Source organism: Canis lupus, chromosome 34 (genome assembly GCF_003254725.2).
Source record: "Canis lupus dingo isolate Sandy chromosome 34, ASM325472v2, whole genome shotgun sequence".
In the NCBI taxonomy this organism is placed as follows: Eukaryota; Metazoa; Chordata; class Mammalia; order Carnivora; family Canidae; genus Canis; species Canis lupus.
Genome location: NC_064276.1, coordinates 8,216,271 through 8,236,838, shown reverse-complemented (window position 1 = coordinate 8,236,838; position 20,568 = coordinate 8,216,271). Strand labels below are relative to the sequence as shown.

Sequence of the window (20,568 nt, the reverse complement as noted above, 5' to 3'; positions counted from 1 at the left end):
CTCAAGAGAAGCAAGAGGACAGTGACAAAAACGCTGTCGCCATTTATTGAGCACCTACTGTGTGTTGTCACCTACATGGTCTTATGGAAACCTGCAGTGTGAGGCAGCTCTGGGCTGCAGGAGGGCACCAGCCACAAAATCTTTGCAACAGCCTTTCAAGTCCTTGAAGCTTGAAGATGTTCTGAGAATCAGTGCCTGGAAGCAATCATTATTAGTGTATCAAAGGTCTTGGTATTATCTCCCCTCATTCTGTAGAAACCATAGACTCAGAAGTTTCAGGAATTGTCCCAGACAACCCATCGTGGATTCAAATAGGTCTTACTGATCCCATATCCTTCCCACCATGGCCAAAGTCCCAACCATACATGTTCTCATAGGCTGGTGTCTGTTCTAATCCTTTAACAAAGCTTTTTCTATCCAGGAAGCACAGTGTGATTTCACTCTGGTCTTCCCTTCATAATGGAGCATGTGCTGACTGATGGGAACTATGGTCCCTTGAACATAAGCCTGAAAGCCAGTGAGTAGAAGGCCCCTCATGGACCAGACAGCCCTTCATTTCCTGATGACTTGGAGGTCAAGGCTTTGTCCTGTTCAGTCCTGGCAAGTGATCCATGTTCAGTGGACTTGTCAGACCTCCCTCAACAGTCTGAAAGCACATGGTTATTTGTCAAGGATTAATGCCAGTGATTTATTCTGAGGTAGGGGCCTTTAGCTCCCCAAACTTGATCATAAATTGTTGTCTTGATGAAACAAGTGACCAGAATTCACTGTTTGGACCTTTCTGAACTTTGGTATTGTCGGATTTGGTGATATCTGATGACACATATCTTCCGCAGATAAATCCTTAGTTACTTTGAGTTTATACAATGTTTCATTAATTCTATGCTACTGGGGCCTCTCACTTCTCAAAGGTAGGCCAGGTTATTTAAATTCTGCATTATCTGAAAATAGCACATCTATTATGTCTGGATGATTAACAGTGGAGGCAGACAATTCAAAATGAATCTGTTCTCATGCTTTCAGTTTTGTGAGAAAATAACTGAATTCACCAGTGAATCTGATAGAAAGAGCACTCGATCCCCATCTTCCTTTGTTGGGGGCTTTGGTCACCACATCTCCCAACATTCAAAACCTGGGAATGCCCAACCAGGGCAGAGGGGAGGTATGGGCACCATTTTCATCTTATCTGCACGTGTTGTGTTTTCAAGACCTTTATTTAGTTGCACAGACCTCCCGACATCCTGGATTGCGAACCTTTTAAACCACACTTTTCTTAGTTATCTCCATCTGAACTTAATGTCTATAAGGGGATCTTTTAAGTGACCCAGTTAGGGAATTCATGAGCTGGGAAGGACACTTGGAAACTCCTCCACCTCTTGTTTCACTCAAGAAACAGTACGTGGCATCAGCGGAGGAAACAATGCTTTTTTTGTTTTGTTTTTAAAAGAGGTCCCATTTCCTTTTCTATTCTAACGGGGTCATTTCTCTCTGGAAAATTTCCTAACAGACACTGGGCAGGTCTGGCCATTCATCCCCCATTCTACCAAGCTTCCTCTGCTCCTTTTTCCTTTCTATTCGCTTTTATAGTATAATCACATTTTTTATTTCAATGTTCCTGCATAGGGGTGTCTTGACTGTACTCTGAGACAGTGTGGGCATCGGTGAGGGGTCAGGGCTTAGCCAGGGAGACAGGAAGCCAGGAGTGCCGTTAGCAGAGGAACTGGCTTAGCTGAGGATGTCTGACTCTCAGGTGGGCACTTCTTTCACATGGTAATGATGTCACTAGACTCTTGTTTCCAGGGTAAAGGCTGTAATTTTAAAAAATCAGCCTCTGATCCAGTTGGTTCACTGCATTTCAAATAACTAATCTCAGACCACTGATTTACATCCAAGTGAAATCCTTATTAAAATTTGACTTATTGCTATGTTCTAAACTTTCCAGTGTGCTCTGTGCAATGTCTGGGGATAATGCTTTCCATTTAAGTGAAAATATTGATCAGATTCACAATGAAAATTTCTCATCAAATCTTATGGGTGACTGGGTGGCTTGGTCCATTGAGCGTCCAACTCTTGATCCTGGCTCAGGTCATGATCTCAGGGTTGTGAGACTGAGCCCCATGTCAGGCTCCACGCTCAGCACAGAGTCTGTTTGAGATCCTCTCCTTCTGCCCCTCCCCCAGCTCGTGTGCACATTCTCTCTTTCTCTCTCTCTCTCTCTTTCTCAAATAAATAAAATCTTAAAAAATAATTTCTCAGAACATCTTAAAAATGGCCATAAACCAACCTCTCTTATATTTTTCTAATAATATTGTCTTTACCATCTACCCATATTCTAAGGCATAAACTTTATTGGTTTAGCAATCAAGTTTATAAAATGGAAAGAGATCATTAGCAACCTTGCCCTTATCTTGTTGATATCAAACCACTCGTTTATTCCTTCACTTGTTGAGTCAGCAAATATTTGCGGGCACAGATCTGAATCTCAAACTTCTTAAAGTCAGGTAGGGAGAATACAGAGACTTTTTACTTAATTTCCCATCTGTGAATTGACCAGTGAAATATTAACAGGACTGTTACTTCATATGAAAAGTATTCAGTGCCTTTGCAGCATCGTAGCCAGAGAAACAGGGCACATCCGCACACCTCAACCAAGGAAGGGAGGACTTCAATCCAGCCGTTCTTCCTTAAACATGAGAGGCATTATGCTGAGATAGGAGACTATAAGGAAAGATGAGGTCTACTGTCTCTGTCCTCGGAAACACAAGCATTCTCTTGAGACTGCTCCTGGGTACAGTCGTGCCGTCAGTCCACTCACTCACCTCATCGGCTGACATCACCCTCTTTTCACAGCCACTGCTCCACATTAGATCGTCCCTGTCCTTCCTTTGCTTGCTAGAATGCTCCAAATCCTGCAGAAAGTCTATGTTCTTTTTTTGAACTATAACTAAGGGGTTGACCTTGTTCTTCTTGGTCCCAGGACCAACTTGAAATACTTTCTACTCTTTCCTCCCTGCATTGGGTTACCTTTGAGCTGAGTTCATAAAAAATGCCTGCTGTATCTTTATCCAAGACTCTACTAAATTACAAAATGCATCACCCTCCATTGACTTCTTTGCCCTCAAAAAGCAGAGGGAAACCAAGGAAAGGTTCATCTCCTAGAGCAGGAGCACCTTCCTTGGTGGTGGTGGGGGGGGGCGCTGCGCTGTGATGTTCACCCCCACTCGTCTGTCTCCCCAAGTGCGCTCAGAGAACCAGGGTGAAATGGGGAACTGCAACTCTTTCCAGGGAGCAGGGACCTTTCACCATCCCCAGAGCCTCCCCAGCTTGGGCATACTTCCCTGGTCAGGGGCAGTGGGTTCAAGTGTCCATCTGTCTGGGGTCAGCCCCTCACATTCCCTTTATGGGGTCCTGTCAGACTTCTCTCACCATGCTCCTACTGTGGGGAGAGGACAATGGTGGGTGGGTCTCCAGTCCCACCTCCCACCCTGCTAACCAGACTGGGAACCATGAAGACGGATGCTGACCACCCACAGCAAGATGAGTAGCATGTTGCTCTGCCATTTTGGACAGGTCAGTGGATCGAGGAAATCAGATCCTGGCCAGTTCCTTGTTGAGCAGAAGTGATGCATGAGGACAGCACGGGCCATCCATAAGTGACTGCTGTCACCACCCTTTCAGCTCTGGGACACATTAGGATGCCATGTGCTCAGTGGGATCAAGCCAGGTACAGCTGTCACACACACCTGGGAATCATTTAGACTCTGAGAAGCTCCCAGGACCTCACCCGCTCGGGTTTCCTAGCTTCCCCCTCCATCCTCTGATTTCAAGGATCTTTGGTGCTTGTTTATTACACATCCATGAATATCTAGCCCTTGCAGTAGAAATGATGCATGCTTCTCAAGAGAATGCATGTGTTCATCTCTGGAATATTTTCTAGTTTTCCATGTAGTTTTGCTTGAATGATTGGTTTCTTCTTTCAAAACGAAGGGTAAGGCTTTGGCCACAGCTGGAATTCATTCCACAGTTAGAATTAGTGAGAACCTGGAGTTTGTTTGGTAAAATCATAGTCTTCAAGACCGAATACTCCCTTCCAGGTACTACTTTGGCAAAGTATGAAGATCTAAAAATGATTTCTAAAGAACTGGCCAGGGCTGGTTTCAGCAAGAAGGTAAAAGTAGAGCCCAAGCACATTGCTTGTGACGCTCCCCACCCTGAGTACGGGCAGTACTCAGCTCTGGGCTCTCCCCAGTTACAGGATCATGGCAGTTACAGGACCTTTGACTTTCTTACATTAGCTTTTAAATGCCACACTCCTCTTTTATCTATTTTTTTTGGTCATTTGAAAATATTGGCCAGTTTGGTTCTTGCATTCCTGTGTACCCTGTGATTTTTCTTTCTGAAGAGTAGTTGAGCAGTTATAAGCACTGTTGAGAAATTGCTCTGCAGATGTGTCCTTAGTCAGAGAAACAATACCGAAGTTTTAGTAAACATTCAGCTAAATGGCCAAGGAGATCTCGTTCCACAGGAAACTAATCTGAAACACCACTATCGCCACCCTGCTGTAAAAATAGAGCCTGGATATACTAAACGCTTTCAGGCATTTTGTGTATTTCTGAATATTTCTGAATATTCTCAGAAATTTAAAAACACTCAAAGCATGAAATATTTAAATTCCCTTTTCTGACTATCCTTGTTTATATGGATGGGCAAGGGAAATAATTTCAAAGTAAGATCTCAAGCATTCCTGCCACCTACAAATAGATTTGATGTGCAGGTGAGTCTCACCATTTCAATTTTGATTATCCGGGATATTGGCATTCCTAGGCCATGCAGTGGGCACCTGACCTGTAATGTTTTATGTTGTCCCCATGGATGGCGAGCCCTTGCAGCCTGCAGGCTTGGGAGTGTAGCCACTATTCTTGTCTAGCCAGCAATACCACCAGCCTGCCCTGTCCTTTGCTCCTGGACTCATGATCTGATTTAATCCTGGTGAAAAAGCAGTGAAACTTCTGCTGTAATTCTCCTTCTGAAAATGCAGAGGCGGAGGTAAATGTCATCGCAGGACTTGAAAGGATAATTTTATATAAGTTCTCAAGTCAATCTGTGCAGAATGCCCAGGACCTGGGCACATCAACTGCATGGAAATGAAAAAGTGCCCTGAAGATAAAAGAACTTCTATTGTGCCTCCGAGATCCCATCGTTCCAACATTGCTGTGGGATTGAGCACCACTTGGATTTATTTCTCTTTGGTTTGGAGTCTCTTCTGGACTGATTTCATACTATGAGTTTTCTCATTGTTCTGAACTTTTCCTTGGGCCTGAGGAAAGGACTTTATGCCCGGTTTCTGTGTTGCCTGAGTTCTGAGCGTGTCTCTGCCATGCTCACCCACCAATGACGAGCTCCAGGACGCCCCCCAGGCAGCAGGTGGTGGTCCTTGCCACCCCAAATTAACACCACTCTCAGTTTCCTAGGCCAGGATATCTGTGGCCCTGTGACACCTGACCTAGGTATATGTCTTCACTGCATCCTCTCTGTGTTTAGATTCTGTGCCGGAACAGGCCTAGTGGTGGTTGGTTGGAGGCTTTTTCTGCTTTTTATTACCTGCTGTGTCCTCAGCATCTAGCATCATACCCAACCCACACCAGCCACCAAGGATATATTTGTCAAATAAACAAATGCAGGATCTCAACAACTTTTTGATCTATAAGTATGTGAAGACTGCATTTAGAAAGGGTGACATATCTTGGGGAGGCCCTGCCTCTTAAAAGCTGGTGACCTTAGGAGCTACTTAAGCCTCTTATGCCTTAGTGAGCCTACCCAAAAAATGAGGATAATAATGTAATCTACCCCATGTGCTCCTTTAGGGATTAAATGAGAATACTTGTAAAGCTCTCAACACCCTATCTCACCAAACAAATGTCAGTCCTGACTCTCTTCTGTTAATGTTACAGCTTTGCCAAGAAACAGGACAGTTTGGGTTACTAAACTCTTGAAGCAAGAAGGAATTACTTCTTGATCTTATTCTTCACGTGGCCCCAGGCAGGGACGCAGAGCATATTCCTCCCTGTTTTGGATGATGTCACCATCTTCAGAGCAGTGTGTGTTCTGCACACACGCGTGTGCAGGCCTGTGTGAGTGTGCACGCACACACCTGGTGGCCCCACATTTTCCTGCTGTAATGTGATGGAGGCCAACAGGCAGGACATTGAGGCAGTGCCTAGGGGCAATGGTGTGAGCAGAGGGCAGGAGGTAGTGCCTGGAAGCTTCAGTTTGGGAAACAGAGGACTTGGGGTCCTTGACACAATTTATTTATTTATTTTTTGCAACAATTTTTTTAAAGGATTTATTTATTCATGAAAGACACAGAGAGAGAGGGAGAGACACAGGTACAAGGAGAAGCAGGCTCCTGCAGGGAGCCTGATGTGGGACTCGATCCCGGGATCCCAGGATCACACCCAGAGCTGAAGGCAGGTCCTCAACCACTGTGCCACCAGGTGCCCCTTTGATGCAGCATCTTAAAGAAGAGGCAGAGAGGCGTCCTATAACATGTCTTCTGATTTCGCCACTTCCTGCAGGGAGCATGCCTCCACTCTGTTGCCACAGGGCATCAGCTGAGCTCAGTCCCAGCACCCAGGACCATAGGCAGCACATCGTCCTGGGCCGTTGGCTGTCAGGCCTCCTGGCATTTGGGAGCCACTTGCTCCACAGTAATGCCCCAAATTGCCATTCTGTTTGGTACTCGGAAACCTCTTTGGTAGAGGAGTTCTGGCTTCCCTTTGTCCTTCCAGGCTGGCATCTCAGTGTCTGTCCTCTAACATATACCCACCTGTAACCCCATCCTTGTCCAAAGAACATCCTACCCAAGATCTTGATGGTGATCTACAATTATGGTGAGTGAGTCTCTGATTAGAGACTTCAGAAAGTACTTTGACAAGAGACATAGGGTGCCTGGTGGCTCCACTGGTGACACATCTGCCTTCAGCTCAGGACTTGATCCTGGAGTCCTGGGATGGAGTCCCGCATGGGGCTCCCTGCTCGGCAGGGAGTCTGCTCTCTTCTCTCTCTGCTGCTCCCCTGTGCTACTGTGCTCTCTCTCAAATAAATAAATAAAATCCTAAAAATAAATAAATAAATAAATAAATAAATAAATAAATAAATAAATCAACCTAGAGGCTGTACATAGGCATGAAAAAAACATTTATTTTGCTTTACACTTAGGTTTTGCCATGTTCCCTGCAGGTGAGGTTACTGGCTGGGGGACAGACAGGTGGACGCAATATGGGGAGCAGACCCCAGAAACGCAGGCAGAAACGCATGGAGAGACCGTGGGGGGAAATACTGAGGGATCTGATAGAAGTCAAGGCAAACAGTCGGGGGGGAGAGAAGAACTCTGATCCTGACCAAGCCAATGGGCACAGATTTCTAGGTCCTTGAGCAAAGCAAAGGTGCTCTCACGTGATTCGCTGCAGCTCTGACTTAACTGTGAGAAATCATTTCTTAAAGCATCACCTAAACCTGTTCCCAAGTGGCTGGGCCGCGTAACACCTGGATGCTCCCCAGGGGCTTAGGTGTGCTGTCTGGGCATGGCCCCCAGAGTCCTGATGTGGAGGGATGTGCAGTGGGAGTCGGCCTCCCTCTCGGCCCTCTGCTGAGGAGGGAATTTCTGTGTGCGTGTGGCAGCCCATATAAACAAGGACAGTGTGCCCAAGTGCACAGGTGCGTGTTTTATGGGACTTCTCCTGAGCTTTCTGGTTTGGGTCCCCTTGTCAATCAACAGTTGCAAGATGGATGGAAAAGAAACCAGAATGTCAGCGCCTTGGGTACCCCTTTAGGCTTCGATGCTGAGCCTTCGGGGGAGAATGAGATGGAAGGAGGGAGAGGCCAGGGCAGGGGGGTGGACAGGCTACAGGCCAAGAGGAGGTCACGTGAGGGCCGCCTGGGCGGTCGGACCCCCCGCCCCCACCTCTCACCGCCCAGTGTCTGTGATGTCAGCAAGACAGATGTGCATTTTCATGAAGGCCCACATTTGTAGGTGTTGTCATTAGTTTTCGCCACAAATGCCGTAAACTGATAGTAAAGACAAACCGCTCTCTGACCCTAGGTCGCTGCAAGCATTTTAATACATTCCGTTCCTGTCTCTCCCGAGTGCGGCCCTTTCTGGGTGCGCCTCCCCAGGCTTCCCGGTGACCCCCTCCCTCCTTACGGTGCTCGCTATTTGTGTCCACCACGTCGGGAGGCCCTTCTAGCATGTTGAGCAAACAGCCCATTTTTAATGTGGGGTTTCTGATTCTTGAGCCAATAGATTCGAGCATTAGTGGTAATGCTGGTCACAGTGATTTCAACAAAGTGTAACAGTGAGCCCTTGCCTGCCCACCCCCCACCCAAACTTCCTAGTAATCCCAAATTTAGGCTCCACGTGTTAGTGGCTATTCTGAGGGCAAAGTTCCTAAGGGTCTGAAACTGTTTCTCTTGGGCAGAGAACACGCCTTACACACAAATGCACTCACACACAGTGAGCCTCGTTTGCTTAGGGCACAGCTGGGAGCAGTGGCTGTGAGATCTGACATACGGAGTTGCAAAGGATGCGACTGCACCCTCAGGAGCCTGGCTGCCTCTCAGCGGGAGCTCACTGTATGGGACATCTTCTGGAAGGGTAACTGAGACCCGAGGGGATTGGGAATGGTGCCTGCCGGCAGCGTCCACACCACGTGGGAACTTGTGAGGAATGCAGATTCCTGAGCCCACTCTGCACCTGTAGGACCCGAAGCCCCTAGATCCAGCTTGAGAGCCCATCTGGGGAGTGACTTGGATTGCCTTCCAGCGAGGGGGCTTCTCTCCTAACCCTGGGTGGACAGCCCCCCTGGCACGTGCCTGCCGGGAGCCCTCGCAGGCGCCTCTGGAGTCCCCGGGATTCAGAATTCACAGGGAACCCCGCTTCCTGGGAAGGGCTGCCCGGAAAACAGCAGCAGCTTCCGTGAGCGCTGCCACTGGCGCGTGGGTGGCAGCCAGGAGCTTGCCCGCAGCGATCGGGATCGTGGTGGTTGAGGGAAAGCTTGATGCTCTGGAGGGGAGTGAGGGCGGGGTAGGCGGATGGCGGGAGGAGAATCACACACGAGAACTTTCCTGGAAAGCACCCGGGGCCCGAGTCCAGCTGGTAGCATCTCCCCACATGATTTTAGTCGCACTTTGTGACAGGAGGACAGCAACGCCTTCCAGCAGGGTCCCAGGCCTGCTCGCTGGTCTTTGTGGGGGTCGAGCACCCTCACTGCCCTGGGAAGACCCAGGCCCAGGGTGGGGGACCATAGGACGGATGGGGTTATGAGCTGCGCCCCGTCGGCAGCTCCGCTCCCCTCCGCGGGAGACACCTGCCCAGTGTCCACCCCACTTGCTCCCCTCAAGCCAGAGCTCCCGCTACCCACTCCTGACTCTGCTGCAGAGGAGCTGCCCCTCCTTCCCCCAGCGGACACTCCCCAGATCTCACGTTCCCTTCCTCTCCTGTTCCCGAAAGTGCTCGTCCTCCTGAGCCCAGGATGAACAGCTCCTTCTGTCCCCCGCCCCGCCCTCCCTCCGGCTGCCTGTGGCCTTCACTGCACGCAGGGGCACGAGGAGGACCTTCCCTTCCTGCCGTGGGCCGCCTGCCCTCCCGGCCTCGCTCTCACTCCTGCAGCCTCACCTGGAGACGGTGTGCAGTCCCGGGGGCACCTGCAGCCTGCAGCCCTTCCCCCCCAGCCCCCGCTTCTCCGTCCTGCATCCTGCAGTCAGGAGACCTCGCCCTCCCCTGGCGCCTCCCGCCTCTACAGCACCCCCTAGACCCTGGGTCTGCCCTCCTGTCCTTCAGTGGGCATCTCGTATTCCCCCCAGAGTGCTGCTTCCCGCACGTCTTCCACCACCCGGGTCTTGCGTCTTCTGCTGCACAACTTTGCACTCTTGTCAGTGTCGTGCTGGGAACAACATGCTGGACCCTTCCCTGGGATGGACCCGCCCCCCAGAGCAGGTGCATGTGCCTTCCCGGCTCGGCTCAGCCTGGGTCCCCTGCTGTATTTACTCTGGTCCCTCCCTGACCCCAGCAGCTCCACCGAGTGACCTTCGTGTCTGTTTTCTCGAGTTTTCTAAATACATAATCATACCTCCCAAGGTCATTTCCCTGCTATAATGTTCATATTCCCTCTTCTCATCTTGTCCAATTTACCAGGCAATGTCTCCAAAATCGCCTGAATTCAACTGCTAATAATTAAAAGTTCTTTCCTTATTCCGTCTCATAAGGGGAATGTTTGCATTGTTTCCCATGATGTTGGCTTCTCTTTTTAAATAAACACGCAAATATCTATATTTGCTTCTATCTAGAAATATATACACATATACACATAAACTCATGCAAATATACAAAATTTGATGAGTAAATATTTACCCGCTGCCTATTTTATTAACGTTTTTGTCAAAATGGAGATTAAATTTATCACATGCTAAACATTATTACATACAGGGTGAAATGTATGTTTCTTCCTAATCTGTTAATACGGTGAAATATATTAACTGACTTTCCAATTATTGAACCATCCTGCCATTCCTACCATGAGTCAACATCTAGAGTTGTAGGTTTTTTCTCTGTGTTATTTGATTCTGTCCTATTTCTTTTTTCTTTCTTTTCGCATTAATATTATTACTAAGTATTATCGAGTTGTGAGTTTCTTCTGGGTGCTAAAAGGCACTTTTTTAATGTTGGAAAATTATCTTTTATGCTTTGGAATAATTTAACTAGCATTGGCAGTATTTCTTCTTTTATGTGTGGCAGGACCTATTCGCAACATCTGACTCTCTTGCATTTTCAGGAATTAGGTGGTTTTCAATGCAGCTTTGCATTCTGTCTGGTAATTAAACCACATAGATTATTTCTCTCTTTTGGAATTATTTTTGCTAATTCAGAAAACCATATTTTTCTGTAAGATTTTTAAATATTATGCTTATAAATTTGAACAAAGTACCCTCATTAAATCATCTTCATTTCTTTTGTGTAGGATATTCTCTTAATTTCATTTCATATTTTGCATATTTGTGCTTATTCCTTACTCTCTTCGTTAAGTTAGTGTATCAGTGACAGGTTAGCCAGGAAAACAGAAGCCATTCTAGGTATGTCACACTAGAAGATATTTAATATAAAGGATCATTTGCTTACAAAATACTTGCAGGGTAGAGGAGTAAAGGTCAGAGAGAGACACCATTAGCTCTCAGAGTCGATCTGGCTATTTAAGAACCAGGAAGTTGTAGAACATTACAGAAATCACTTTGTTAGGATTAGAGCCAAGCCACCACTGGCGCACATGATTCCCAGGAAAATGCCTGCATTTCTGCAAACCTCATGCCTGCCAAGCACATGCTCATGCCCGCTGCTGCCAGGGAGGTGGTGGTGGGGCTCTGACACTCTTCTGCTCCCCGCATCCTATGCTCATGCCTCTCTTTTGTGGGATCTAACCTAAAGTCTCACGGGCCGGAGGTGACAACCCTGTCCCCCAGATCAGCTCTTGGATTTTCCACTTTGTAACATAGTTGCTTCTTCAAGTTTTTGTCTGTAATCAAATACACTGGAATCTCTCCATTTTCTAATACACTGATTTCTGTTTCAAGCTACATCAATTGTTTCTACTTCCTTGAGCTATGCTCTTCTCATTTCTTTGTTCCATATTACATCATTGATTTCCATTCTTATTTATGGGTGTAAGTATTTCAGACCATGAATGGTCCTCTGAGTATTACTTTTAGCCGCATTCCACAAATTCTGTTTTATACCATGTTCACCATTGTTACTTTCTTAGATGAATTCTTTCAGACCTACTAACAACCCTTCTGTTTTGTCCTATTTCTATTAATTGCTAAATATCTCAAGGCAATGCTTCATATTCACCCTTTATTTTCCTAGCCCTAAGTGGTCTTCCTTATCTGCTGATGTCCGAAGTGTGTGTTCCCCATGTGTGCAGGCATTTTAGTTGCCTTGATGACTGGGGGTGAGTGCTCCTGGCATTCAGTGGGTGGGATCCAAGGACCCTGTAGGAAGTCTTGCAATCTGTGGGGCTGTGCTTCACAACAAACAATGTGGTTGCTCCACAAGCCCGTGGTGCCACACCAAGGAAGAGGAACAGTCTCCAAAGTCACCACAGAGTCAGAACCTGCACATGTGTCAGACAAATTCCCATGTTCCTTTGGGTGATATATATATATATCGTTTAATACATCGTTCCTAAAGAGTGACTAGCTTCAGATTTCCCTCCTACCCAGTTAACAGGTAAAAGCCTGGCACTTGGCTGACACTGAGGCACTCAGGAGAGAAGCCAGACAAATAAAAAAGAAAAAACAACCACATTAATAAAGTAAACTTCTTTTGCTATTTAAAGCAAAACGAAATTTCGTATTTACTTCATCAAGAGCCTGTGACTTGCTCAGAACCCCCAGCGAACGATAAGGCCGGATTGTTTGTTGGGGCCTGAGCAGAAGGGGTGGATTTCACACGTCCTTAATTTCAAAACAGGAAACCAAACAGAAGCCATTATTTATAGAATCACACCTCCTAAAAAGTCATATGAATTTGGTTAAAGAATTTTTTAAAATGGACTTTTAAATTCTCTTCACATAAGTGAAGAGAAAAGATTAGTTTTCCTTTTCTTTTCATTAGGGTGAACAAACTTAGCAATTTTAGGACATTGTACTGTTGCTCAATAGGATGCCATATAAATTGGATCATTGTGATAAACTGGCTTAATTTAGGGAATCCCCAAGTTTCTTTGCAGAACATCTTAAACAGACATCTGTTTCTTTTTTCTAATCTTATAGTCTCTTATTCCTTGTTAGCAGGTGGAAAAGCAGGTTCATAAAACATGGATTCAGATTTCAGGTCTGTATTGGTACATTGATGAGTCACCAAAACCGTGCCCAGCTCATGTGTTGCCTAAGTAATGTAAAGAGAAAGGACTATACTCTTACAACTTTGATGACTTTTTGGCTAGCAGTTAGTTGCCCCACTATTAACTTGTCTGAGCTTAGAAGTTCCTGAATGTAATGAAATTAGCCAGTGGCTTAAAAATTCTTTGGTAAGTGAGAGGACAAACTGACCCACGCATGCTACAGGGATTAGGGAGATCACAGGGATTACGGGGATTATGCAGACAGGCAGCATAATGTTCTCTGCCCTCCAGAAATATGCTCCAAGGGATGACACATATGTCTTCAGGAACCCTGTCCGCAGACTCACCACATGTGGTGCCCACACCTACAGACTTTGAGAGGGAAAGGGGTGTCCCTATTAAGGTTTGCCAGGACAGATGAGCACCAACCACTGCTAGCCTCATCTGAACTCTATTCACAACACTTCTGACACCGAGTGTGTGGCCTTTGTAGCGCCAACAGACACCGATTACCCAGTGGCCAAGGGGATGTCTACAGTTCAATTCTGATACAAACTACCTGGAGTTACTCAGATTTTACAGGTTTAAGGGCTCCGTCGCAGAAGACTGTTATCAATTAAAACACCAGTCACAAGGACTGGGTGCCCAATGTACCCACATTTCTTTCTTTCTTTCTTTCTTTCTTTCTTTCTTTCTTTCTTTCTTTCTTTCTTTCTTTCTTTCTTTCTATCTATCTATCTATGACACAGAGAGAGAGGTGGAGACCCAGGCAGAGGGAGAAGCAGGCTCCCTGAGGGGAGCCTGATGCAGGACTCAATCCCAGGACCCCGGGATCATGACCTGAGCCGAAGGCAGACCCTCAACCACTGAGCCACCCAGGCATCCCCGTACCCACATTTCTGTCTGACATGACTATAAATTAGGGGTTCTTGCAATCCCTCCCTTTCAGGTTTGATAATCTGTTAGAGCAGCTCACAGAACCTAGGAAGGCACAGGACTTGTGGGTGCCAAGGGAAAGGAATGAAGAGCCAGAAGAAGAGGAGGTACATGGTGAGACTGCCCAAAGGGCCCTTGGCATGGAATCTTCTGTCCCTGTGGAGCTGGGGTTTCCCACCCTCTCAGCACAGAGATCTCACTAACCCAGAAGCTCTCCGGATGGTTTAGGGTTCCTACAGAGATTTGTAACCTAGTCCTGATCGATGAAATCATTGCCTTTTGGTGATGAACTGAATCTCCCCGCTTTTCCATCCCTGGAGGGCAGGGATGGGGCTGAAAAATCCTAATCCTTTATTCTTCTCTGGATCTTTCTGGAGTCCAGCCCCATCCTGAGCTCCCCAGGGCCCCAGCCTCCAGCCACCTCTTAGCCTACTAAAGACACTCTGACAGCTCCTGTGATTTCCAGAGTTTTAGGAGCTGTTAGTCAGAAACTTGGGACAAAGACCAAACACTGACATTTTGCTCTGTCACATGGGTGTAGCCCGAGACCTGAAAGTCCTGGCCACAGATTTTGCCCAGAGCAGGGGTTCTCAGTGTGTGGTCCTTGTGCCTGCAGCCCCAGCAGCCCCTGGACATTGGACAGAAATGTAATCCTCAGGCCCTACCCCAGACCTGCTGAATCCGAGACTCTGCAGGTAGGCACGGCATTCTGCATGTTAACCAACAGGACAGCTCTGAAGCCCGCTCCAGACCAAGAGCCATTGACCAGAGGGGATTCAGATGGGTTTTTGGGCTTCATTTAAAGGGATGAGAAGGAATCTGCTAGGTATGCAGAGGTGAAGGCAGGGAGGACAAGACAGCCTGTGGACCAGCTGCGGAATCAGAGGAGCAGGGAGGTCAGCACAGAGGGACACAGCGGGGCTAGAAGGGCAGGGCTGGGAAGACTCAAGTTTAAAGCAAAATGGGACACTTGGGCAGCTCAGCGGTTGAGCATCTGTCATCGGCTCAGGTCGTGATCCAGGAGACCTGTGATCAAGTCCCAAATTGGGAGTCCCACATCAGGCTCCCCACAGGGAGTCTGCTTCTCCCTCTGCCTGTGTCTCTGCCTCTCTCTCTGTGCCTCTCGTGGATAAATAAATAAAATCTTAAAAAAAAAAAAAAAAAGAAAAGTAAAAGTCAACTCCCTAGAGAATGTAGCTTTCCTCATTTAAGGCATTGACTTGTCTTATTCCTTCTGACCAAGCTTACCCAAACTGTCAAATGTATGTTTTAGAGACTTTTAGTTTTCCTTGAGTAAAGAGGGATGTCGTCACATGGACGCTCATGTTAGAGATGGTTATGCCGGCATCTACAACCTGCTGCTTTCTCCTCTGAAAATGTGTCTTTCGTCTGTTCCTGGCTCTGAATACCTGCCTGGCGGGGAAATCCAGACGTGTACAGGAGGGGCTGCTGAGTTGTGCCAGGGCTTTGGCTACACACCACGGGGACAGAGGGGCCACATGAGCAGCACATCTCTGCTCCTTTCAACAATGAAATCATTTTTCGATCTTAGTATATTTTAATTATCTTCATTTTAAAACAATGCCAGTTGGGTTCTTTCTTTAGTCTTCTCTACACTGGATGAACTCTTTAACATCATCCTTCAGAATGTGTATCTAGTCAAAGTCCCTTTTGTATTGTGGTAAAATATACATGATAGAACGTTTGCCATGTAACCATCTTTGAGTGTACAGTTCAGGGCACTTTCAGTCTGTGCACACTGTTGTACAAACATCCCCACTGTCCATCTCCAGATCTTGTTCATCTTCCCAGACGGGAATCCTGTGCCATGGAACAGTGACTCCCCACCCCCTCCTCCCAGCCTCTGGCAAACCAACATCCAACCTTCTGCCTCTCTGACTTTGACTGTTCTAGGAAGAATAGTACCTTTTTTGGGTAAATTTAATGAATTGAAATACTGAACAAATTTGGGCAGAGTTGCGAAGCTGTAAATAACACTGGGGATGTGCATGGGGGCTGAGGATGGATCCAACTTTCATTTCAACCATTTCCACTGACCTCATTCGATAGGACACCTAAGTCATTATTGTGAAATGCCTCCAGTCAGGTTACAACCGTGGCAAAATTTGCCTCTGAATTCTCTGGTGACAAACTGCTTTATGTATTTTTGTCTGTATTTGTTTCTGACTTATTATCAATTATTGTGACTTCTCATGCGGAAACACAAATCTGGTGTATTGTGTTTCTTTTGAGAAATGCGCAGTGCTCCCAACTCCAGAAACAATAGGAAAGAACTGTGTCATCAAACATACACTGGCACCACTTATAAGACACATGTTGACTTTAAAGATGCGAAGATAGAGGAGAGAAGTACGCACATCCTAGAATTGATGAAATTCCCTGATAAAAGACATGAAGACAGGTCAGAAAAGGACTAGTATGTTAGTAGTTGGCCAATGAGTCATTAGCATAAAGACGTGCCAATATGGTAAATGTTTTTTATTTTTTTTTTATTTTTTACCCTCAAATGTTTTCTTTTTTTTTTTGTGCATAACACATTTAAAATTTTTATTTAAATTCAATTAATTAACATATAATGTATTATTGGTTACAGAGGTAGAGTTTAGTGATTCATCAGTCTTTTTTTATGTATTAAGTCTCTATTTGAATTTATTTTATTTTTTTATTGGAGTTCAATTTGCCAACATATAGCATAACACCCAGTGCTTATCCCCTCAAGTGCCCCCCTCCATGCCCATCACCCAGTCACCCCATCCCCCTGCCCACCTCCCTTTCCACTACTTGTTCATTTCCCAGAGTTAGGGGTCTCTCATGTTTTGTCTCCCTCACTGATATTTACACTCATTTTCTCTCCTTTCCCCTTTAATCCCTTTCACTATTTTTTATATTCCCCAAATGAATGAGACCATATAATGTTTTTTAAAAAGAGATTTCATTTGTTCTTTACCTGCCTCCCCCCATGGGGTACATTTCTGAGTCTTTATTGTACGTTGCACCCTTCCCTGCAGGGCAGATGACCACGAGGGCTGGCTGCTTCCGAGACCTGCGGTTTCAGGTCAACACATCATTCTGTAATCCCAGCACCCGACCGGTCCCGGGGGTGGTGTCCTGCAAAGTATCTGCCTGTCCTCCCAGGTAAGAGCTGCCACGTTCAGCCAGACAGGTTCACAGTTGTGCGACTATATACTTAGTGAGTCTTGGGAGCTCCGGAGTGTGGAGGATGGAAGTGCTGATTGTTGTCATGTAATCCGGAACAGGAAGAGGCAAGAGTAACGGAACCTGCTGAACAGGTATGTTTGGGGGAGGTAGTCTGGACTATCTTGTGAATGTAAGTGGAAGCTCTCCTAACGGCATCCTCTTTGCTCAATTTTTCCTTCAATTCCTCCAGGCTGGCAGGAGTGAGAACGTACTGTGCAGACAGTAATGTTTTCTCCCTCAGCCCCCACTTCCTTTCACTCTGGTTTATTTGCCCCCTGAATGAAACGGGTGGGAAGGCTCCATTCACAAGCTGCCTGGTGGGTCAGGGAGCATGGATCGCTGTAGCACATGAATGCACACGCACGCACATCCTTGCTCACTCCTGTGACAACGAGAAAGCCGGGGCTGTGGCATCCTGCTTTGCCCGAGGCACTGCTGCCCCCATAGTTCTCAGGACAGCACAGTGCCCTGAGTCAGTGGGCTGGGCAGGACCCCGAGGAGGTGGCCATGGTCCGGCCCTGCTCCCAGCTGTGACACCCCAGGCATGCCAGTCACCTCTCTGGTGCTGATGGTTTCATCTTCACAACGGACACATCCCAAAAAGACTGTGAAAATCACCTGAGTAACATGCCTATTGAATAAAAATCTAAACTCCAACTAGATGCAATAGACAGGCAGTGCACTGAAAACAGCGCAGGGTAAACTCACACTGCTTGATTTTAAAGATCCACAGTGGCTGCCACACTGATTCCAGGTTTGCTGAAATGTGCCTCAGGGGCATGACGCTTTTCCCAGAGACAATAACACACAGGAGGGAGAGGGGACCCATTGCTCCCTTGGTCTCTGAGCTGTTGGGTCCCTGGTCACTGGCCCAGGATAGAGACAGAGGCTACTTTTCAGCATCTGAGAGGTAGGGACCTTTCCTTCTACCACGATGAGGAGGGTCCTCCCTGGGAACATCCTGTCCTCCTGTCTCCCTGTTCCCTTGGGGGCTGGGGACCCACCACTCCGCAGAGAGCCACCTGCCCAGCCCCAGCCCGAGCTCCTCAGCCACCATGGCCTGCCGTGGAGAGACATGCTACTCAAAACTGACATGAGGACTTTGGTGCTGGAGCCCCATGACCCACCATGTGTCAGGCACCCACCTGGAATCCTCCCTGGGGCTACACAGGTGTTTGGAATGGCCACACGCCTTGGTACCCACTACATAGGCCTCCGTGGTCAATCCGCTGGCTCATGCACCCTGTGGGTGGTACTGAGCTGGACATCGGGCACTCAGGGTACCAAAGGTTTGCTCTGGGTCCAAACAACATGCCAAGTGCACAAAGTCCTGGATAGTTGAGGAAATGAAACCTGTGGTTGGCAGAGGGAGGCTGGTGGCAGTGTGGCACCCCGATCATCCTGTCCAAAGGAAACAGGTGGCCGCGCAGCATGTGCTGAGTTCTTGCAGGGCCCGCCGACCTGGTGCGCCTCAGAACAGCCAGTTAGCTGTGCTGCAGGGAAGCCTCCCTCCCCAAGACTAAGATAAGTGTGTGCATGTCCCGTGTGGGTGCAGAGGACCCAGCCTTAGTGAAGGTGGATCCATTCAAGCTCCAGATAATTGGGAACGTTTAGTGTTTGCATGGCATCACCCCGGATGTCCTGTGAGTGGCTCACCCCGCTGCAGGCCAGCCTGACCAGTGAGGCTCCTCTGGAGGGGATGCAGAGAACACACCCTGCCCAAAACTAAGTCACCAGCTCCCTGTTGTGACTTTAAGCATCACCTAGGTCAGATGTGAGCTGCCGGTGGAGACCCCAGACTAGGCCTCTCTGTGCCTGCAACCCACGCCGGGCTCAGGCCAGGCAGCAGGAAAGGCCAGAACCACAGGCGGGAGCAGGGGGTCCTCTCCCAGAGGGCCACAGCCCCACCCCCCCTTGGGGCTCCCCCACCCCCTCTTCGCTCCCTCCTGGTGGGCTCGCCCAGACTCTATTCTTTTAAGAAACCCTAGGTGGGGTATTCAAGAGGACACCCGGTTGCTGCATGTTCGGGGTCGCACCCGATGGCATGCCACGTCTCTGTTGTCTCATCCTGTCCTACCTGTGTCAACACGTCATCACTTTCCAGGAGGTGCCCCCTCCACGTCTGTTTTCTCCTTGTCTTTGTTAGCAGAACCCCAACAGGTACATGCACTCACACGTGCACACTCCCATGCACTCACATGCACATATGTGTGTGCACATACACACAGACGCTCTTCCACTCTCACGTGGAAGCCCAGCTAGATGATCGCCATCCCCTCCCCGCTCACCCCCTGGGCTGCGGGAAGCGAGCGGCAGTGAGGCAGGTGCCTTCTGTGGGCGCCCCGCAAAGGCGCTGCTTCCTCCTCTTCCTCTCACGCTCCGTGGGCTGCAGCAGGGCTGGCCTCACTGCCCCGGCCCCAGCCCTGGGGCAAGGCCACCTCTCAGCCTGTGGCGTTACAGATGGAGGGCGTCAGATTCCCGGTGACCTCCTGAAGCAGAGCTGCCCTCACCTGGCCCCCACCTGCCTACCAGCTCGGGCTTCCAGGAAAGGGCATCTAGTCTCCTGTGTTTGAGCCTTGGCTGCAAGGCCTCTGCCGGTATGTCAAAGCCTCTCGCCTAACTCCGGGGCGCCTCCTGTGCAACCTGGGTCCGAGCCACCCCTTGCGGGCCACCACCACCCCTTGTCATTGCCATTCTCCAGTCCCGGACCTGCACTCCCTTCTGTCTCACCGGGGCGGTTGCCTCTCCCCCCTTCACTGTCCAGGATGCCCTGGCCTGTCCCTAGCCCAGAGTCCAGGGATGGCGCTGTAACCCTCATCCCGCCGGCCCGCCCAGCTATCTTGCCCAGCTCTTCCTCCATTATCCTACCCTAAGACCACCCTGGCGACACCCACGCTTGTCTGTGGGGCTCAGGAGCGATACGTCCTGCCAAGGAAATGAAAGCCCACGTTCTCAGTTGAAAAGTATGGCCACTCTCTGATGTGGCCACCTACCCAGGCTGGCAGGCTATCCCACCACCCCGTCCTGCTCGCCTGCTCCCTCCCGGGGTTCCGTGTCACCTCCAGTGTCCTCCAGAATTCCTCCTCCTCCCCATCCACTCTCTCAACCCACAACTTCAGACCTCAGAGACAAGAACCAGCCAGGTAAGGACCACCTCTGCTTCTGCTACAGCCCACCTGTGAATCCCCCACTCACTCCGGCCTCCTTCATGGTGAGCCAACAGTCTCATTTCTTCCCGAAAAGTCCTCATAGGTTATGTCTCTGACTCTGCTTTCCCTTCATGCTTATTGATTCCTTCCAAGAAAGATTTTTAAATGGATGTTGTTGGATTTTCCTTATTCACTCTTGTAAACACACACCTATTTGAAAGTCACTCATTTTCCCTGCGAGTCATCTTTGGGGACCCTTACTTTTCTCACCGGGCCTCCTTTGCGTCCCTATGGTTTGTGTTTCTGGTGTTGAGGGATCTATGGCTAAAACATCTCTACGTTCTTTGATGTGTTCTAAACTTACTCAGGTA

At 48.2% G+C, this 20,568-nt stretch overlaps 1 protein-coding gene across 1 annotated transcript in view; it reads left to right on the top strand.

The window, feature by feature from the left end:
* ADAMTS16 (ADAM metallopeptidase with thrombospondin type 1 motif 16) overlaps nt 1–20,568 on the top strand; it is a 149,616-nt gene that overhangs the window by 86,931 nt on the left and 42,117 nt on the right. Inside the window, exon 18 of the mRNA XM_049105653.1 lies at nt 16,859–16,985. Coding sequence (XP_048961610.1) covers nt 16,859–16,985 — 127 coding nt within the window. The remainder of the gene's footprint in view (nt 1–16,858; nt 16,986–20,568) is intronic.